This window comes from Diaphorina citri, unplaced genomic scaffold (genome assembly GCF_000475195.1).
Source record: "Diaphorina citri unplaced genomic scaffold, Diaci psyllid genome assembly version 1.1 scaffold3225, whole genome shotgun sequence".
Classification (NCBI taxonomy): Eukaryota; Metazoa; Arthropoda; class Insecta; order Hemiptera; family Psyllidae; genus Diaphorina; species Diaphorina citri.
Window position 1 is genome coordinate 1 of NW_007380636.1, and position 21,395 is coordinate 21,395.

General features: G+C 40.1%; 1 protein-coding gene across 1 annotated transcript; it reads left to right on the forward strand.

Annotated features, from left to right (window-relative positions):
* The first annotated feature begins 631 nt into the window (after positions 1 to 631).
* LOC113471896 (alpha-actinin A-like) lies at positions 632 to 13,949 on the forward strand. Its single transcript, XM_026831355.1, has 4 exons — positions 632 to 913; positions 13,367 to 13,454; positions 13,613 to 13,706; positions 13,913 to 13,949. Exons 1-4 carry the CDS (start codon positions 911 to 913, stop codon positions 13,947 to 13,949), a joined length of 222 nt encoding a protein of 73 aa, XP_026687156.1. The 5' UTR covers positions 632 to 910.
* Positions 13,950 to 21,395: the final 7,446 nt, after the last annotated feature.

The window sequence follows — 21,395 nt, forward strand, 5'->3', positions numbered from 1 at the left end:
ATTAGTTTATATATTTACCCTTTATGTACCAAATTCAATTATTTATTTCTATTTTTTGTTAAAATTTGACTCCGGACAAAAAACACCCCTAAAAAACGCTGTTTGGAAATATTTACCCATATTTGCCCGTGTCTATGTAGGTATAGCTACCTACTCAAGTTAGATTCAGACACTGAGAGCAAGGTAGTAGGTAGTATGTACCATTGTACCACTATCAAGTAAGGTAGTCTCATTTCTAATTACCTTCTCTATTACACGCTTCATTAGGAAAGGTTAAATGGTTAACTTCTTGCTGATGTAATCCTTGTTTTTTTTTTTTCTTCTTATTCTTTCCTACTTAGGTATCACTCACTCATTTGAATTTATTCTGGCTGTACATTGATCGAGAGAAGTGAGTTCTTAAGTTTAAACTCGACGCGATGGTTCTACTATCCTTGTACGAATACCTAGGTACCTACTAGGTACAGAAAGATAGGTCAGCATAAAAAGCTGATAGAAAAACAGAAGGAGATCTATTGTCTATTTTTTTTTTTTCTGACCATGACCGTGACCACTGGCGCCACAGAGGTAATAGCAAAGTTCTGGCGCGGCAAATTTTGAAAATTGCAACCTGGCAATTTCGCGATTTTGGTCTTGGTGTTTGGTGTTAATACCTATACAAAATGTTAAACTGTTAATTTTTTGTCGTCATCGCAAAATTGGGAATTTAAATCGTTTTTCTTCCAAAAATCCAATTAAAACAGCACCTGCTTGAATAATTAATCAATTAACGTAGAAGTTTTTGGGTGGAAGTGATTGAACCGTCATTTTCTGGGAATTTAGTCGATTGAATGTTTTGTGTCAACTTGAGAGCTATCATTTTGTTTCACTGCTAACTGCCAGGATCAAATAATATCTTGAACATTCAGCAATGGTGAGTAACATTTACCCACTTGAAGTATTTCTCCCGATAAAACTAGTGCTGTTAGAGGTAGACTTAGAACAAGGTGTCCCAAAAGTAGGTCTGTACTCCGTTGGTTAGCTCAATCTTTGAGAATCTGGTAAATCTCAATCTCGAGATTGCCTGGACCTGGTACTGGTAAACCTTTATCTTATACAAGTTTGAGATAGGTACCTTCTTTTTTGGATGCTCCAAATGTTAGGTGTGTTTCTTTTTTTCTTTCTTTTTTTTTTTTAAGCATATTATGTATTACTACTTTACTACATTAGGGACCTCAAAATCTTCCTGTGGGGCCCCTAAATGAACCTCCCCTGCCTTGGTGGCTGTGGAGGTGGGATATATGCCAATGGTAAATACCTACTTATGCCTAATTCCCGGATCTGAGGTGTGACCGTCTAACAATGGACAAACTGTACCCCTGAATCACATTTTACCCTCCTCTTGACTCTTGTCATTTGTTTCTTATTAAAGAGGTCTTTGTTTCATAACAAAGTCTTCTTCTTTGCCTTTTCCCGTGTTCAGACAGGGTCAGTTCAGAGTGATTAGTCACTCAAAAAGCCCTAGGGTGATTGCTTTGGGATGGCATTTGGTTTTGCCTACAAAATTTTACAAGTGAACCTTCGCTATTCGCATTGAACCTTTGCTATTTCTTTAGCAAGGGGAACTTCAGGCTGGTATACTCCCTGTTCAAAGTTCCCCGGCCAGACTGTGTTGATCTACTCCCTGTTTATGTCACCCAGCCAGTTTTGTAATAAAGTGAGGGGGCAATTTTATAATCTATGTTCTTATTGACACAAGAATTAATCCCAGCTTAATAACACATAAACATTACTTGTATGCATGTTTCTGTAAGCATGTGTTTGTCCAGAACAAACTTACTTATGTCTGCCCACGGCACTGCCCTTATTTGCATTTCAACATGTTTTTCTAGCAATATTATCAGTACACTGATAAGAAGTGGCTTGGAGTGGTCAAAAATTTATGTCATGCTTCTTTATTCATGTTCCTACATAATGGGTATTTTATTTTTTTTTTATTTTTTATTTTTATTTTTTTTTTTCTTTGATTTATTACCTTTTTTTTTCTTCTCCTACCACTCCCTTTCCTTGTCTTTAATCCACTCCTTTATTGACATTATTTCATCGCCACTTTACTACCTGGCTGCCTGATCAAATATTAATCGTACTCACAATTACCTGCTTCTGAATTCAACACACCCCCACCGTCTACAATCAGCGATCATCAAGACTCTATGTTCATCAAGCCCCAGCTGAAGTGGATATTGTGCAGTTACATGTGACCGCTATACAAAAACCTGTTCATCATCATTTGTGTCGTTATCGCGAAATCTGGAATTTAAATCGTTTTTCTTCCAAAAATCCAATTAAAACAGCACCTGCTTGAAAAATTAATCAATTAACGTAGAAGTTTTTGCTGTTTTTGGGTGGAAGTGATTGAACCGTCATTTTCTGGGAATTCAGTCGATTGAATGTTTTGTGTCAACTTGAGAGCTATCATTTTGTTTCACTGCTAACTGCCAGGATCAAATAATATCTTGAACATTCAGCAATGGTGAGTAACATTTACCCACTCGAAGTATTTTTCTTGCTAAAACTAGTGCTGTTAGAGGTAGACTTAGAACAAGGTGTGCCAAAAGTAGGTCTGTACTCCCTTGGTTAGCTTGATCTTTGAGAATCTGGTAAATCTCAATCTTGAGATTGCCTGGACCTAAATGAACCTCCCCTGCCTTGTTGGCTGTGGAGGTGGGATGTACGCCAATGGTAAATACCTACCTATGCCCAATTCCTGGATCTAAGGTGTGACCGTCTAACAATGGACAAACTGTACCCCTGAATCTCATTTTACCCTCCTCTTGACTCTTGTCATTTGTTTCTTATTAAAGAGGTCTTTGTTTCATAATAAAGTCTTTTTCTTTGTCTGTTCCCGTGTTCAGACAGAGTCAGTTCAGAGTGATTAGTCACTCAAAAAGCCCTAGGGTGATTGGTTTGGGATGGCATTTGGTTTTGCCTACTAAATTTTACAAGTGGACCTTTGCTATTTGCATTGAACCTTTGCTATTTCTTTAGCAAGGGGAACTTCAGGCTGGTATACTCCCTGTTCAAAGTTCCCCGGCCAGACTGTGTTGATCTACTCCCTGTTTATGTCACCCAGCCAGTTTTGTAATAAAGTGAGGGGGCAATTTTATAATCTATGTTCTTATTGACACAAGAATTAATCCCAGCTTAATAACACATAAACATTACTTGTATGCATGTTTCTGTAAGCATGTGTTTGTCCAGAACAAACTTACTTATGTCTGCCCACGGCACTGCCCTTATTTGCATTTCAACATGTTTTTCTAGCAATATTATCAGTACACTGATAAGAAGTGAGTAATGTCTATGTGAGCATGTGTTTGTCCAGAACTTACTTATGTCTGCCCACGGCACTGCCCTTATTTGCATTTCAACATGTTTTTCTAGCAATATTATCAGTACACTGATAAGAAGTGTGTAATGTCTATGTGAGCATGTGTTTGTCCAGAACAAACTTATGTCTGCCCACTGCACTGCCCTTATTTGCATTTCAACATGTTTTTCTAGCAATATTATCAGTACACTGATAAGAAGTGGCTTGGAGTGGTCAAAAATTTATGTCATGCTTCTTTATTCATGTTCCTACATAATGGGTACAGTTATAGGTTTTGCTGGTTGCAAGGTTGCAACACATGTTTTATTATTGCTACTGGACTAATTTTAGACATGGGTTTTATTTTGCTTTTGTGTTAAAGTGCAGGATTTTTAAGATTGAGCTCTTTCACCAAACTACTTTGGTGTTAAAAAAAAAGAAAAAAAAAAAAAAAAAGGTTAAGGGACTTGGGGTTCATAATGGGTGCAGTTATAGATTTTTCTAGTTGCAACACATGTTTTATTATTGCTACTGGACTAATTTTAGACATGAGTTTTATTTTGCTTTTGTGTTAAAGTGCAGGATTTTTAAGATTGAGCTCTTTCACCAAACTACTCTGGTGTTAAAAAAAAAGGTAGGTTAAGGTACTTGGGCATTTTTAGTTTAGTAGTTGGCTTAAATCATCCTAGTGACTAGTGACACTAGAAACAGCAAGGAGACTTGATTTAGAACTTCAGTAAGTTCTTGGAGCATCTTAGATGTCATATTTTGTTTATTTACCTATTATTTCACCTTCTTCATTTTCCTTCCTTTTTTCTTGTATTTCTTGGGTCCTTCTTTTCTTTAAATGATTTCAAATTGCAACATTCCCATAGGTAATTGTATAAACAGGTACAGATATAGGTAGGTACCCCAAAAATAATTTCAGCAACTGTAAACTTGTAAAGTGTTTGCTACAGCAACATTCTCATAGGTAATTGTATAAACAGGTACAGACAGATATAGGTAGGTACCCCAAAAATAATTCCAGCAACTGTAAACTTGTAAAGTGTTTGCTACAGAGATACATAGGTAGTAAAGGTACTAGGTAGGTAACCTTCACAAGTACCTACATCATACATCTCTTTTCTTCACTTCACATAATTTGACGCCTCGAATGCTTCGCCTTTCCTCACGTACTTAATTGACACATCTGCTCGTTCTCGCACGCATGTGGGTAGTTTCTTCACAATACATCTTGACATTTGATCGAGTAAATGTTATTATTTCACTTCACATAATTTGACGCCTCGAATGCTTCGCCTTTCTTCACGGACTTAATTGACACATCTGCTCGTTCTCGCACGCATGTGGGTAGTTTCTTCACAATACATCTTGACATTTGATCGAGTAAATGTTATTAACAACCTCTTAGCTGCAGAGATCAATCAATTTGATCCCCATACTCGTAGTCATCGGAACCACGGTCCATTATGAAGTTTTCACTCGTCCATATGGCGATGGCGGTTCTCAACATGAAATTTTGTTGGATGACACAAAATTACATTTTTCCCTCTATATTTTGCTTTTAAAACAGAGCCTCAATAAACTGCCCAAGTAAGAATGTGATTTCATAAAAGTGACACAAATATTGTGACTGATTTGCTAGCTTAAAAAAAGGTTATTAAAAAAAAAAAAATTGCGAGACTTGGTCCATGGGCAAGAAATAATTCAATTACCTTTATCTACTGATTTGTTATTGGTGTTGCAAGAAGGTGCGACCTTCTTGGTGCGTCTAGCGTCTAAAGGTGTGTCTACACCACATATAGTTGACCGGCCGTCGATCGATGATGACTAAACCGTCCACACTGCCTCGACAACATAGATTCAACCGTCCACACTGCCTCGACAACTTAAGATTCATCTCGTCGATCGACGGCCGGTCTATGTGTGGACACACCTTAATACATACCCGGGCTTAAGAACCGCTACAAGTGCTAAGTCGCTGTTGTGACTGTTATCTCATAATCCACACTTTATACTTAATTCTCGAGTTACGTGCGAGTAGGTTGTTTCCTCATCAAACGGGCTGGTGAGGCCGCCATGTCAATAACAGTGGACGTGACAAGTCCATAGATTCATCTCGTCGATCGACGGCCGGTCTATGTGTGGACACACCTTAATACATATCCGGGCTTAAGAACCGCTACAAGTAGTGTTAAGTCGCTGTTGTGACTGTTATCTCATAATCCACACTTTATAATTCTCGAGTTACGTGCGAGTAGGTTGTTTCCTCATCAAACGGGCTGGTGAGGCCGCCATGTCAATAACAGTGGACGTGACAAGTCGTAATGACACACATGACAAGTCGTAGGTCGGACATGACACTTGATGTAGGCCGGGTATGACAGACGCTGGTCATGTTTGAAGCTCTTTATTAAGAACACATGACAAGTCGTAGGTCGGACATGACACTTGATGTAGGCCGGGTATGACAGACGCTGGTCATGTTTGAAGCTCTTTATTAAGAATTATTACTTAGCCTCCATAATGAATAAATGCTTGATGAATAAATTGAGAGTATTATCGCGGTTTAATACGCGTTACACTCTTCTAGAGAAAAATGAATGAAAAGTATACAAATAGGTAAAGAATTATGTTCGACAAAATAGAGACCAAGCTGGGAATACGAGGTAGATTGCTTACACTCTTCTAGGGAAATCCGCAGTAATCTACATAGGAATTTTATCCGCATATATTTGAGAGTTTTATCACATAATCATAGAGCTGCAAATGATAGAGGGCAGAGAATATGTCGTTATGGGGGACATCTCATATAATTCTCATCCAGAGAAACTCATAATTCGAGAAGTTTTTATCGCCAGAAAATTCGCTAACCCAAATTACAAAGTTCATCAGTAAATGGTTTCTTCAAATTGAATAGATCCCAAGGGAGAGGTAAAACTCTTCTAGGGAAATCCGCAGTAATCTACATGGGAATTTTATCCGCATATATTTGAGAGTTTTATCACATAATCATAGAGCTGTAAATGATAGAGGGCAGAGAATATGTCGTTTAGGGGGGACATCTCATATATTTCTCATCCAGAGAAACTCATAATTCGAGAAGTTTTTATCGCCAAATTGAATAGATTCTAAGGGCAAGGTAAACCTAGATGTCCTAGATCCCTGAAGGCATAATGTGATGTGTTCCAATCTGTTCGACCCCTCGCTGGACACACGAACAATATTCAAGTCGAAACGTACGAGATATGATATGAGAATTAGAGCTCACTTGATATTCTTGATATACCGTTCTGATTTGATAAAAATCCAGTTAACAATAACAATACGACTTTTTTTTTCGGGTCATCATATAAATCTTTGGACTAGTTTGGACAGGCAAATGGTGTGGTGGCGTCCAAACTAGTCCAAAGAGAAATTTCGTATGATGACTAAAAAAAAAGTCACATAATTGTATAGGTACCCTGAAAATACGCTGAATAATTTCAGCAACAGTAAACTTGCAAAGTGTTTGCTACAGAGATACATAGGTAGTAAAGGTACTAGGTAGGTAACCTTCACAAGTACATCATACATCTCTTCTCTTCACTTCACATAATTTAACGCCTCGAATGCTTCGCCTTTCCTCACGGACTTAATTGACACATCTGCTCGTTCTCGCACGCATGTGGGTAGTTTCTTCACAATACATCTTGACATTTGATCGAGTAAATGTTATTAACAACCTCTTAGCTGCAGAGATCAATCAATTTGATCCCCATACTCGTAGTCATCGGAACCACGGTCCATTATGAAGTTTTCACTCGTCCATATGGCGATGGCGGTTCTCAACATGAAATTTTGTTGGATGACACAAAATTACATTTTTCCCTCTATATTTTGCTTTTAAAATAGAGCCTCAATAAACTGCCTAAAGGTGTGTCTACACCACATATAGTTGACCGGCCGTCGATCGATGATGACTAAACCGTCCACACTGCCTCGACAACATAGATTCATCTCGTCGAGTCATCGGAACCACGGTCCATTATGAAGTTTTCACTCGTCCATATGGCGATGGCGGTTCTCAACATGAAATTTTGTTGGATGACACAGTCACATAATAAAATAGGGCTATACTTTTTCAAAGATCTTTCAAGCCAGCCTACTTAGCTGGGAAGGTAGCGCATCTGCGTCACATAATAAAATAGGGCTATACTTTTTCAAAGATCTTTCAAGCCAGCCTACTTAGCTGGGAAGGTAGCGCATCTGCATTGATAGCACTAGGTCGCGGGTTCCATTTCCGCCCGGGGTGGGTGTTATCCTAAACAGATAAGGTTAGTTCTCGGAACGACTGGATTTCTCCTATACTGTCTTCCTTCTCTCTTCGATTTCGGGACGATAAGACCATAGCAGTTACAGGTCCTTCTGCTAAACCTCTCTCTCTATTTTTTTTTAAGAACAGTCTTCATTGGACGACCTTGACAAAGGTCACGTCGAGGGAGGGTTCTTGCGACCATTGAGAACAAAGAAGGTCGCCGAATCGTCACTGTAATAAAAATAAAAAACCCTTCGGCTATTTGACCTAGACTTTAAACTTGAGTACTTATTCAAACTCAAGTGTACGTAATTACACGGTACGAAGTTAACTTGTTCTTGATAGCACTAGGTCGCGGGTTCCATTTCCGCCCGGGGTGGGTGTTATCCTAAACAGATAAGGTTCGTTCTCGGAACGGCTGGATTTCTCCTATACTGTCTTCCTTCTCTCTTTGATTTCGGGACGATAAGACCATAGCAGTTACAGGTCCTTCTGCTAAACCTCTCTCTCTATTTTTTTAAGAACAGTTTTCATTGGACGACCTTGACAAAGGTCACGTCGAGGCAGGGTTCTTGTGACCATTCAGAACAAAGAAGGTCGTCGAATCGTCACTGTAATAAAAATAAAAGACCCTTCGGCTATTTGACCTAGACTTTAAACTTGAGTACTTATTCAAACTTAAGTGTACGTAATTACACGGTACGAAGTTAACTTGTTAAGTTTAGGTCCAAGGCTAAGGTCTTTTGTGATCCCATCACAATGAAAAATGAATGAAAAGTATACAAATAGGTAAAGAATTATGTTCGACAAAATAGAGACCAAGCTGGGAATACGAGGTAAGGGCCAGCCATTTTCCTTCCTTTGTTCTTGTATTTCTTGGGTCCTTTTTTTCTTAAATGATTTCAAATTGCAACATTCTCATAGGTAATTGTATAAACAGGTACAGATATAGGTAGGTACCCCAAAAATAATTTCAGCAACTGTAAACTTGTAAAGTGTTTGCTACAGAGGTACATAAGTAGTAAAGGTACTAGGTAGGTAACCTTCACAAGTACATCATACATCTCTTCTTTTCACTTCACATAATTTGACGCCTCGAATGCTTCGCCTTTCCTCACGGACTTAATTGACACATCTGCTTGTTCTCGCACGCATGTGGGTAGTTTCTTCACAATACATCTTGACATTTGATCGAGTAAATGTTATTAACAACCTCTTAGCTGCAGAGATCAATCAATTTGATCCCCGTAGTCATCGGAACCACGGTCCATTATGAAGTTTTCACTCGTCCATATGGCGATGGCGGTTCTCAACATGAAATTTTGTTGGATGACTTACAGGGCCAGCCACAGAGCTTAAGGGGGCCCTGGGGCAATTCCAAAAATGAGCCCCTCCTTGCAGACAATTTTTAAATGACAGACAGAGTGACAGACAGACGACACCGAAGCGAATACAATAGTCCGTCCCTTATACCTTTTTATTACTATTGTAATAATGAAGGAAGGACGGACTGAAAATAGAAAACTACATCTGGAAATCGAAGAGACAAGGAAGACATGCTCGGAGAAAGACAGCCGTTTCGAGATAGCTATGCAATATAAATGCGCATAGCGACCGGTGCCAGCATGGTAGGTAAACAGCTGGATTATTGAGATATTGGAAAATCCTACAATGCTGCAGTGAGCTCCAAAGCTGTGAAATAATAACACAAAGAAACGGCATTTAATTTTCCCTTTTGGACCCCCCTTGAAAAGTTAGGGCCTGGCGCAACGGACCGAACGAACCCCGCTGTTGACGGCCCTGGCTTGATAACACAATAAGAAAATTGCCAAGCGCCACAGTCGATAATTTACGTCCCGATAAGTGGTGTAATGGGTTTTGCCTTTAAAAGTAAAGATAAACGTTTGAACTATTATGGGTACCACGTGCAGATTGTACGGATATATTCGTAAGATACATGCTATCACAACAAAGATTTCTAAGGTAACATCACCTCAATATACTTTGTATTGTCAAGGTAAACTTGATGGGTAATTACTGCGAGGTACTGCTACCTAGTAGGTGTATAATGTATAATATTTATGTAGATACTTGGTTAGTTAGGTAAGTAGGTACTAACATTACTGAAACTTGAGGTAACCAACAATCGACTGTGATTAGAACTTGCTATAAATAAAAGTACCATGGGATGAACTACTTGATTACTGAGCTTCGTTTTTCATTCAGTTGAACATGAAACAAAGGGCTGTTTGTGTAAATTTGCCGAAAAAAAAAGATATGTAAATGAGAGTTTTCCCACTACACACGACACGACCCCCCCCCTTCAGAACGGCAACGAAATATACAATGAGGGAAGAAGAAGAAGAAAGAAGAAGAAGAAGAAGAAGAAGAAGAAGAAGAAGAAGAAGAAGAAGAAGAAGAAGAAAAAAAAAATGTAATAAAGTGATAGGGTGCCAAAATTTTCTAGGAGACTAGGGTGAACTTATTATCACCACTGGCTCACGAGATGCGTGAAACCAAGTAAATGAAGGCTTAGAAAAAAACTAGAGTGCCGGAAGCCTAATCGAGTGACTGGGTTCCGGAACTCTAATATTGAACTCCACATCGGGAAGCTCGGCACTAAACCTAAATCAAGAGAAGTAACCCAATAATAGAGTTCTTCCACCCTTGAGGCACCCTATCACTAATCTTCCTCTCAGTGTAACCAACTGTGTATATTGAATGACAATTCTGTTTAAAATTTAAATTTACGTCCCGATAAGTGGTGTAATGGGTAATGGGTTTACTAGAGTTCTTCCACCCTAACTTGTATCACCCTATCACTATTTTTTTTTTTACTTTCTATTTTTTTAGTCGTGTGATGTTCACACCAGATTTTTTTTTTTTTTTTTTTTTTTTTTTTTTGAGTGCAGGAAAATATGTATATGTACTTGTATTTTATTTCCTTTTTTTGGGGAGAAAAAAAAACTCGTCGTTTTCAAAGCTTAACCCGGGTCCCGGGGCTTACTCCAACAATTGGCCCCTTGCTACTATTTTTTACAAACGGGAAGAAATCCCTTCTGTTAACGACCCTGCTGGTAGTTTGTACAATGCCGCCGCTAGAACAATCAAATTCACAGGTAAAACAATAAGCCAAACTAAGACAACAAAAACAAAACCCAGTATATCTCATCAGTGGATACACCTGACTATAGAACTTTGATTACAGTCCGATTATTTTGAGAGGAGACTGTACGAGATTTTTACTATGTTTTCAAAATCATTCGCGAACCTTTTTTTAGCTAAAGTCCCTTTAGAAATGAGCTATTATTTTCCCGAAATCGAAGAGAGAAGGAAGACAGGATAGGGGAAAGCCAGCCGTTCCGAGAAAGAACAGTATCTGTTCAGGATAAAATCCGCCCCGGGCGGGAATCGATCCCGCGGCCTAGCGCTTACAAAATAAACCTCGCTTCTTTCGGTTCATAGCAGTTCAGTCTTGAGATATTCAAAGTATAGTAGGGTGCCGCTGCGAGGTTTTTGTGAAGAGTAATCAGTAGTGAAGATTCTTAGAAGCGAATGATTGAATGAACAATGTAGTGAAATTACGCGAAGAATAACTGTGTTTGGCTCATTAGACCTGGACTCAGGAGATCTTTGCACAAGCCGAACTGAGGGTTTCTGACTTTCTTTTAAAGATGAGTGAGAGCGCTTTGGATACGTTAAAATGGTGCTTATTTATACTGCTCGCATAGGACTGAAAAGTCCCTTTACTCCAGCAGTAGGCTACCCCGGGCGTGAATCGATCCCGCGGCCTAGCGCTAACAAAATAAACCTTACTGGGAAAGGAAAATATGTATGTACTTGTATTTTCTTTCCTCGTCGTTTTCAAAGCTTAACTCGGGTCCCGGGGCTTACTCCAACAATTGGCCCCCTGCTACTATTTTTTTTTACAAACGGGAAGAAATCCTTCCTGTTAACGACCCTGCTGGTAGTTTGTACAATGCCGCCGCTAGAACAATCAAATTCACAGGTAAAACAATAAGCCAAACTAAGACAACAAAAACAAAACCCAGTATATCTCATCAGTGGATACACCTGACTATAGAACTTTGATTATAGTCCGATTATTTTGAGAGGAGACTGTACGAGATTTTTACTATGTTTACAAAATCATTCGCGAACCTCTTTTTAGCTAAAGTCCCTTTAGAAGTGAGCTATTATTTTGATTGATAGAGGGAACTGTAATTGCTAGGGTCTTATCGTCCCGAAACGAAGAGAGAAGAAAGACAGGATAGGAGAAAGCCAGCCGTTCCGAAAACGAACCTTATCCTTTCAGAATAAAATCCGCCCCGGGCGGGAATTGATCCCGCGGCCTAGCGCTTACAAAATAAACCTTACTTCTTTCGGTTCGTGGTAAATCAGTTCAGTCTTGAGATATTCAAAGTATAGGGAGCCGCTGCGAGGTTTTTGTGAAGAGTAACTAATCAGTAGTGAAGATTCCTAGAAGCGAATGATTGAATGAACAATGTAGTGAAATTACGCGAAGAATAACTGTGTTTGGCTCATTAGACCTGGGCTCAGGAGATCTTTGCACAAGCCGAACTGAGGGTTTCTGACTTTCTTTTAAAGATGGGTGAGAGCGCTTTGGATACGTTAAAATGGTGCTTATTTATACTGCTCGCATAGGACTGAAAAGTCCCTTTACTCCAGCAGTAGGCTACTACTATTATTGTGGTCCAATTTTAAAATTATATTGAGGATAACATTCCGTGGATGGTATCACGTGACGTAACGTGATAGTAGTGTGGCTGTCCTGAACGGAATTACCTACAATACAAAACTTTGAACTACATCTTTCTGACTCCCTATGAGGCCTATGACTTCACGTGACGTGATGGTAGTTTGTTTCTACCTTAACGCTCCCTTTTCTTCTTGTTTTCAGGACCCCTGTTTCGACACTCTAAATTTCGACATGGGTGAGAGGCGTGGCACTAAGGCCCTAGAGATGTGGACCTTTTCTTCTTGTTTTCAGGACCCCTATTTCGACACTCTAAATTTCGACATGGGTGAGGCGTGGCACTAAGGCCCTAGAGATGTGGTGTCAGTATAATTCAGTCCTATACTGTCAATATAATTCAGTCCTATGCTGGCAGTATAAACAAGGAATTTTCTATCCTAACACTCCCTTTTCTTGGTATTTTTCAGGACCCCTGTTTCGACACTCTAGATTTCGACATGGGTGAAAGGCGTGGCACTAAGGCCCTAGAGATGTGGTGTCGCCGCGCCCCTGTTTCGACACTCTAGATTTCGACATGGGTGAAAGGCGTGGCACTAAGGCCCTAGAGATGTGGTGTCCGGATCACTGGCGTTAACGTTTTACGTGGATGGTACCACGTGACGTAACGTGATAGTAGTGTGGCTGTCCTGAACGGAATTACCTACAATACCCTACTATGGGAAAACTTTGAACTACATCTTTCTGACTTCTATGAGGCCTATGACTTCACGTGACGTGATGGTAGTGTGTTTCTACCTTAATGCTCTCTTTTCTTCTTGTTTTCAGGACCCCTGTTTCGACACTCTAAATTTCGACATGGGTGAGAGGCGTGGCACTAAGGCCCTAGAGATGTGGTGTCAGTGTAATTCAGTCCTATACTGTCAGTATAATTCAGTCCTATGCTGGCAGTATAAACAAGGAATTTTCTATCCTAACACTCCCTTTCCTTGGCATTTTTCAGGACCCCTGTTTCGACACTCTAGATTTCGACATGGGTGAAAGGCGTGGCACTAAGGCCCTAGAGATGTGGTGTCGCCGCGTGACAGAAGGCTACCCTGGCGTGCGTGTCGACAACATGACGTCATCGTGGCGCGACGGTCTCGCATTTTGCGCGCTCATTCATCACTTCCGACCTGACTTGATGTAAGTTTTATTTTTAATGACAACGGGAGAAGATTTTATTATGCGACTTTTTTTGTGACAGAAGGCTACCCTGGCGTGCGTGTCGACAACATGACGTCATCGTGGCGCGACGGTCTCGCATTCTGCGCGCTCATTCATCACTTCCGACCTGACTTGATGTAAGTTTTATTTTTAATGACAACGGGAGAAGATTTTATTATGCGACTTTTTTCATGTAATTTGTCATACTTGATATTCTCGAAGTACTTTTATACTTTTTTTTTCGGTATAGATTGTATGAGATCTCTAAACACATTTATAAATCTCGCCTGTATTGTGTGTTGGTCCATTAAGTATTGAATGTGTAAGGTTGTATATGTTGCAGGACAAACCGTTTACTAGGCAAAACTCGCTCGTCCTAAGAGTAGAAGCAGGCAATATAATTTAAACGAGAGTGTTCTACACACGACACGATTTTTTTTCCGAACGACACAAAATGTTCCTGTAGGCAATGTAATTTCAATAAGAGTGCTCCCACTACTCACGACACGATTTTTTTCCGAACAAGTAGGATCGGGCTCCATAATGTTTTTGTTCTTTATTCGTGCATGGACTCGGTTCCAAGTTCCCATCCCGTCTGACATCGGTCTTTGCCAAGCCAAGTAAAAACCGCCGGGAGTCCGTGATATACCGGTTACAAGGCGGGCGCAACCCTCCAAAATTAATTGCTAATTAGGCTTTACTAGGCTGGCCCGATCTATCTATGCCTTGTAGACGGTATTCTCTACCACTGTGACGGAAAGGGTTAAGGTACTTTAGACTAGGATAACGCCAGTGGCACTAACAACTGGGGACTGAAGGCACTCCTCTAGTAGGTAGTATAGGTATCCTTGACACCAAAGGTAGAAGCACACGTGACGTGAGGGTAGTGTAGCTAATTAGCTATCATGAAATCACCTACTATATTATGGGAGAACTTTGAACCAGATCTTTCTGACTCCCCATGAGCTCACGTGAAGTGAGGGTAATGTATTTCTACCCTTACACCCATATTTATGAACAAAACGCTGGCTCTCTAGCTTCACCGCACGGAAAAGAAAAGCTCCTGTTTGTATTTAACCTAACCCTATAATAACCAGGGTCACTGTCACTGCTCGTTTGTGCCAGTTCCTTTGGTAGCAATATTCCACGGACGTGACTTCTGCACAAGTACCGGACTCCCTCCCGCACGGGGCGAACTTTATCCTTATATAGATAAGGTCCGTTCTTTATTCGTGCATAGACTCGGTTCCAAGTTCCCATCCCGTCTGACATCGGTCTTTGCCAAGCCAAGTAAAAACCAACACATGAGCGAAGAGTGAGGTGAGCCAAGTTACAATGACCTTTCCAAGGCACCTTAGCTTCAAACTTGGAGCAATCTAGCTGTGAACGTACTTGAGACAAGGCTCCTTAGGTTCTCTAACTTGAGTTCGAGCGATCTAGCCGTTCTTGCAATTTAGCTCTTTTTTATTCGTTTGAAGTAAGTAGTTAGTATTTATTTTTCATAATATTACAATCCAGTAAGTTTTTCAAGAGATTCTTAGAAGCTTTATTATTAGCTTAAAAGAAGATCTCCGGATTGTAAAATGTTTTTCAAAATAACTACCTACTAAAAAAGAGGTTTGATAGAGGGAAGAGGGAATAATAAGAGTAATAAAATCGAAAAGAGAAGGGCAGGAAAAAAGAAAGTCATCCGATCCGAGAACGCACCTTATCTATTAGGATAAAGTTCGCCCCGTGCGGGAGGGAGTCCGGTACTTGTGCAGAAGTCACGTCCGTGGAATATTGCTACCAAAGGAACTGGCACAAAAAAGAGAAGGGCAGGAAAAAAGAAAGTCGTCCGATCCGAGAACGGACCTTATCTATTAGGATAAAGTTCGCCCCGTGCGCGAGGGAGTCCGGTACTTGTGCAGAAGTCACGTCCGTGGAATATTGCTACCAAAGGAACTGGCACAAACGAGCAGTGACCCTGGTTATTATAGGGTTAGGTTAAACGCAAGAAGGAATTTTCACAATTAGAGCAGTGATTAGTGTTATTATAAGGTTAGGTTAAATATAAAAAGGAGCTTTTCTTTTCCACGGACGTGACTTCTGCATAATTGCCGGGGGTCCGTGATATACCGGTTACAAGGCGGGCGCAACCCTCCAAAATTAATTACTAATTAGGCTTTACTGGGCAGGGCTGGCCCGATCTATCTATGCCTTGTAGACGGTATTCTTTACCACTGTGACGGAAAGGGTTAAGGTTAAGGTACTTTAGACTAGGATAACGCCAGTGGCACTAACAACTGGGGACTGAAGGCACTCCTCTAGTAGGTAGTATAGGTATCCTTATCACATGACGTCACAAGACATAGTAAGTACTTGTTGAGGCAGACTCTATACTAGAGGACCTATACTTGCGCTTTGTTTGGTCGTGGTACTCATGGTCCTTTGTTTTACGCCCAGGTCTTGAATGGGGGTGGGGATTACAGTCGAACCGGTCTAATTGGGAATCCAAAGGACCGGCAATTTTTTCCCCATTCATCCAAGTTTTCCAATTACAAAATTGTTTCCCAGTTACAAATATAAATGAATGGGCCACTATACCCTGTATGGTGCATGAACTATCCTAGGGTCATTACCTATCCGTACCTGTCTATATTGAAGTCGTCTAACTTCCCAACATGTGATAGGTTCACATGAAATGGGGGGGTTTCCCTTCAGTGGAGAGCTTGGGGTTAATGACACCTTTTAATTGGGGAGTGAGTCATATAAATAAATCAATAATGTTATTATTTTTATAGTTCATTGCACTCTTATAGACTTCACTTAGTCGGCTTAAAAAGGTCCAAATGTGATCTTGACTTTTCAATTTGTAAATAAAATTACATATGTCACAAATTGTATGTAGGTATATCAAGAGTTCAAGAGTGTGTTCTACTAAACTGTTAGCATAGGGAGACAGTCTAAATAAAGTTCGTTCTCGGAACGGTTGGCTTTCTCATATCCTCTATTCCTTTCCTCTTCGCTTTCGGGATAGTAAGACCTTAGCAGTTACAGGTTACAGGTCCATATAACACCTCTTTATTCGAACAAGTTCTGCGTTTACGTACTCGTTTTAATGACGTTAACTTTCCTTGTACGCTTTCCTTTTCTTATTTTCGATAACTTTCATTGCTATAAAAACCAATCAAATATTTTTCCATCAATAAACAGCAAAATTACCCACCACCTTGTGATTCAAGGCATAACATAGGTAATACAGGTATAATTACCAATTTAATAGGTTTTTTATACCTAATTGATGAAAAGTGAAAACGTTAAGTAGGTAAATACTGAGGTAGGCTGAGGTACTGTAGGAATAAAATAATAAAAAATAAATAAAATAAAAATCAGCAAAAGTCAAATTTAATTACTCCAATTAAACTGATAGGTATCAAATTAATCAAATATTATCAATTGAAGAGTGCGAAGCGAAAGTGGTTCCAGTGCTTTTACTTGATCAAGTTTTTTTTTGTGTAATCAGTAGAGTTTTAAAGTTGTTAACCGATTTGAGGAATCACTTCACTCGTAATGACAATATATCATTTGAATGACTTTGTCAACAGTTACACCACAAGGTTCTAACATTTCTCCCAATCCTCTTCATTAACTTTCCCATATCTTGTCTGACTCCTGACTTGTGTCTATTATACGTATTTTGTTATAAAATGACGCTAAATCCATTAGAAATGATAATAAAAGAAAAGAAATGAATTAGTTTGACAAATCACCCCCATTCTGTCATCTCCTTTGGACAGCAACCTTTCTCTTTGCCATAAAATGCAATGCCTAATGGGTCTAGCACAAGTGTGAATACCTCCTAATATTGTAGCTCCTAATACTATCAATGTAAACAAAAGAAATTTCAATGCTCATTCAAGCAGATCATTTCAGCCAGAATACTAAATCCATTAGAAATGATAATAAAAGAAAAGAAATGAATTTGTTTGACAAATCACCCTCATTCTGTCATCTCGTTTGGACAGCAACCTTTCTCTTTGCCATAAAATGCAATGCCTAATGGGTCTAATATTATACCTCCTAATATTGTAGCTCCTAATACTATCAATGTAAACAAAAGAAATTTCAATGCTCATTCAAGCAGATCATTTCAGCCAGAATGATTAATATGAGTGGCATATGTTGGTAGCATTAGAAGCATAATCAAAAAAGTAAAAAGAAAGTTAAGATTGATGCTTTTTGCTAACTGGGCGAGGGCTAGGTGTGTGTGGCTGGTACAGTTTTAACTTGATCGACTTTGAAAGCGGCCCACCCATCAGATGGACAGGAAAAGTGAGATGTTTCGTCTACAGATTACTGCACTTATAAGAATCCACTATTAACTGATCCAGTAACCCGAAATGCAAAGTTAAGATTGATGCTTTTTGCTAACTGGGCGAGGGCTAGGTGTGTGTGGCTGGTACAGTTTTAACTTGATCGACATTGAAAGCGGCCCACCCAGATGGACAGGAAAAGTGAGATGTTTCGTCTACAGATTACTGCACTTATAAGAATCCACTATTAACTGATCCAGTAACCCGAAATGCCAGGACAAAGTGGGTTCCAAGTTTTTAACGCCACGATTTTCCTTATGCTTTTTTTTTCAAGAGGTTTAATAGAGGGAACTGTAACTGCTAAGGTCTTATCGTCCTGAAGAGAGACAGGATAGGAGAAAGCCAGCCGTTCCGAGAACGAACCAACGAACCTTATTCGTTCAGGATAGAATCTGCCCCAGCGGCAATCGAACCCGTGACCTAGCGCTTACAAGGCAGACGCGCTACCCTCCAAACTGACTAGGTCGGGTCACAGGTAGGAAAATTGGTGTACTAGGAAAAATTTCTGATTAGATTTTTGGATTTATAGTATAGGTAAGTACCGTGCCCGACTTCTACAAATCTCCTAGTCTGAGTAGAATAGAATAGAATATACCCTGTTTATACTGCCAGAATGAGACTGAAAAGTCCCTTTACTCCCGCAGTCTAAACTGCTCATCAGGTAGACCTGACATGCGGACCTGATCAGCTGTACCTGTCAGATCTACCTGATAGTGAGTGGCTGGATCTAGGTTTATATCTGGCACAGTTATAAGCTATAAGCTATAAGATAACATTAGAACAGTCCGGACAAAGTGGGTTCCAAGTTTTAACGCCACGATTTTCTTTATGCTTTTTTTTTTCAAGAGGTTTGATAGAGGGAACTGTAATTGCTAAGGTCTTATCCTCCCGAAAACGAAGAGAAAAGGAAGACAGGGTAGGAGAAAGCCAGCCGTTCCGAGAACGAACCTTATCCGTTCAGGATAGAATCTGCCCCAACGGCAATCAAACCCGTGACCTAGCGCTTACAAGGCAGACACGCTACCCTCCAAACTGACTAGGCCGGGTCACAGGTAGGAAAAATTGTTGTACTAGGAAAAATTTCTGATTAGATTTTGGGATTCATAGTATAGGTAAGTACCGTGCCCGACTTCTACAAATCTCCTAGTCTGAGTACACCAAATGGGGGTTTAACAGCAGCATGATAAGGGGTTAGCACATAGTACTCTGTCTGTGTTGATAGTACTTGTTTAGACTGCGGCAGTAAAGGGGCTTTTCAGTCTCATTCTGGCAGAATAAACAAGGTATATTCTATTCTATTCTATTCTATTCTATTCTACTGTTGTGTCTGTATAGAGAAGTGTAGACTGGAGAGAACTAGAAACGCACAGAGTTACTTTACAGTACGTATAAGTATACGTATATTCAAATACAGAAATACACACACATTACTTTTGCATATTAAATAAATTTAATAAGAGGTTCGTGTAACACAGATTGGTGTTTTGTCGCACGTTGAAATAGTCCACCAGTTTTAGGCCGGATTTCCCTCATCCATTTCACAGTACTGTACTAACACAAACCCTTCTCTTGACGGTAGGGTACCAAGAACACAAAGAGCCTGTTCACACTTGTCGTGAGTTTCATCCGATTTTTTCTTTTCGAATGTCATGTAGGCAATACAATTTAAATAAACGAGAGTGTTCTCACTACACACGACACGATTTTTTTTCCGAACGACACAAAATGTTCCTGTAGGGTAGGCAATGTAATTTCAATAAGAGTGTTCCCACTACTCACGACACGATACGCCTAATTAGTAATTAATTTTGGAGGGTTGCGCCCGCCTTGTAACCGGTATATCACGGACTCCCGGCAATTATGCAGAAGTCACGTCCGCGGAAAAGAAAAAACTTGGATGAATGGGGAAAAAATTGCCGGTCCTTTGGATTCCCAATTAGACCGGTTCGACTGTAATCCCCACCCCCATTCAAGACCTGATGGGCGTAAAACAAAGGACCATGAGTACCACGACCAAACAAAGCACAAGTATAGGTCCTCTAGTATAGAGTCTGCCTCAACAAGTACTTGCTATGTCTTGTGACGTCATGTGATAAGGATACCTATACTACCTACTAGAGGAGTGCCTTCAGTCCCCAGTTGTTAGTGCCACTGGCGTTATCCTAGCCTAAAAAACCTTAACCCTTTCCGTCACAGTGGGTAGAGAATACCGTCTACAAGGCATAGATAGATCGGGCCAACCTAGTAAAGCCTATTTAGTAATTAATTTTGGAGGGTTGCGCCTGCCTTGTAACCGGTATATCACGGCCTCCCGGTAATTATGCAGAAGTCACGTCCGTGGAAAAGAAAAGCTCCTTTTTGTATTTAACCTAACCCTATAATAACAGTAATCACTGCTCTAATAATTGTGAAAACTCCTTCTTGCGTTTAACCTAACCCTATAATAACCAGGGTCACTGCTCGTTTGTGCCAGTTCCTTTGGTAGCAATATTCCACAAAAAAAAGGTACTATAAGTATGTATTATCTTATCTAACATACGATTGATACGTACCATTTTGTAGAATTACCTAACAAGGATTTTTTTTCAAGAGGTTTGATAGAGGAAACTGTCTTATCGTCCCGAAAGCGAAGAGAGAAGGAAGGCAGGGTAGGAGAAAGCCAGCCGTTCTGAGAACGAACATTATTAGCATAAAATTCGCCCGGCCAACTATTCCCCAACCATCTATGTTGGGTACATTGGTACCATTTTCATAGGTTTGGATTTTCAGGCTTCAGGCACCTACGCGCTACTACTCTTCCAATGTGCGACAGGCCTTATGGCTATAAGCTATAACTATTTACTACCAACCACGGAATCAGGCGACTACGGGCCACTACGCTTCCTTCCGACGGGCCTGACTGACTATAACCATTGACTACAACGGAAGAACACCGGAAGAAGATCTCTATCAAACATTGATTAAAAATCCCATCGCACTAGTAGTCGGTACTCTACCGCGCTAGTAATCGGTATTGTTCAATCTGTCCATTGATTACCCAAGTCAACCCAGTGTGACCATTTGGAAATTGATCAGCAGTGGCGAAGCGTGAGAATTTCAAAAGGGGAAGCTACGAACCCATATATAAACTGATCTGCTGATGTTCTCAGAATCCAAGTGCTTTCTTTAGGCGCAATTTGACACTGAAACTTCAAACAAGGAGTATACCAGCCTGAATTTACCTTGCTGAAATAGCAAAGGTTGAATGCGAAGGGCATCCGCATCCACCCGTAAAATTTGTGGCCAAAACCAAATGTCAGTCCAAAGCGATCACCTTAATCAAGGCTGATTGAGAGGCTGACGAAAAACGCCGACCCCGTCGGAACGGAGAATGCGAGGAAAAATGAGAAAATAAGTAGGGGTGAGAGAAAATTGAATAGACGAAGGGAAAGCGGTGCTTCTCTAGCCTCCCATAGAGACTACGCCTCCCAT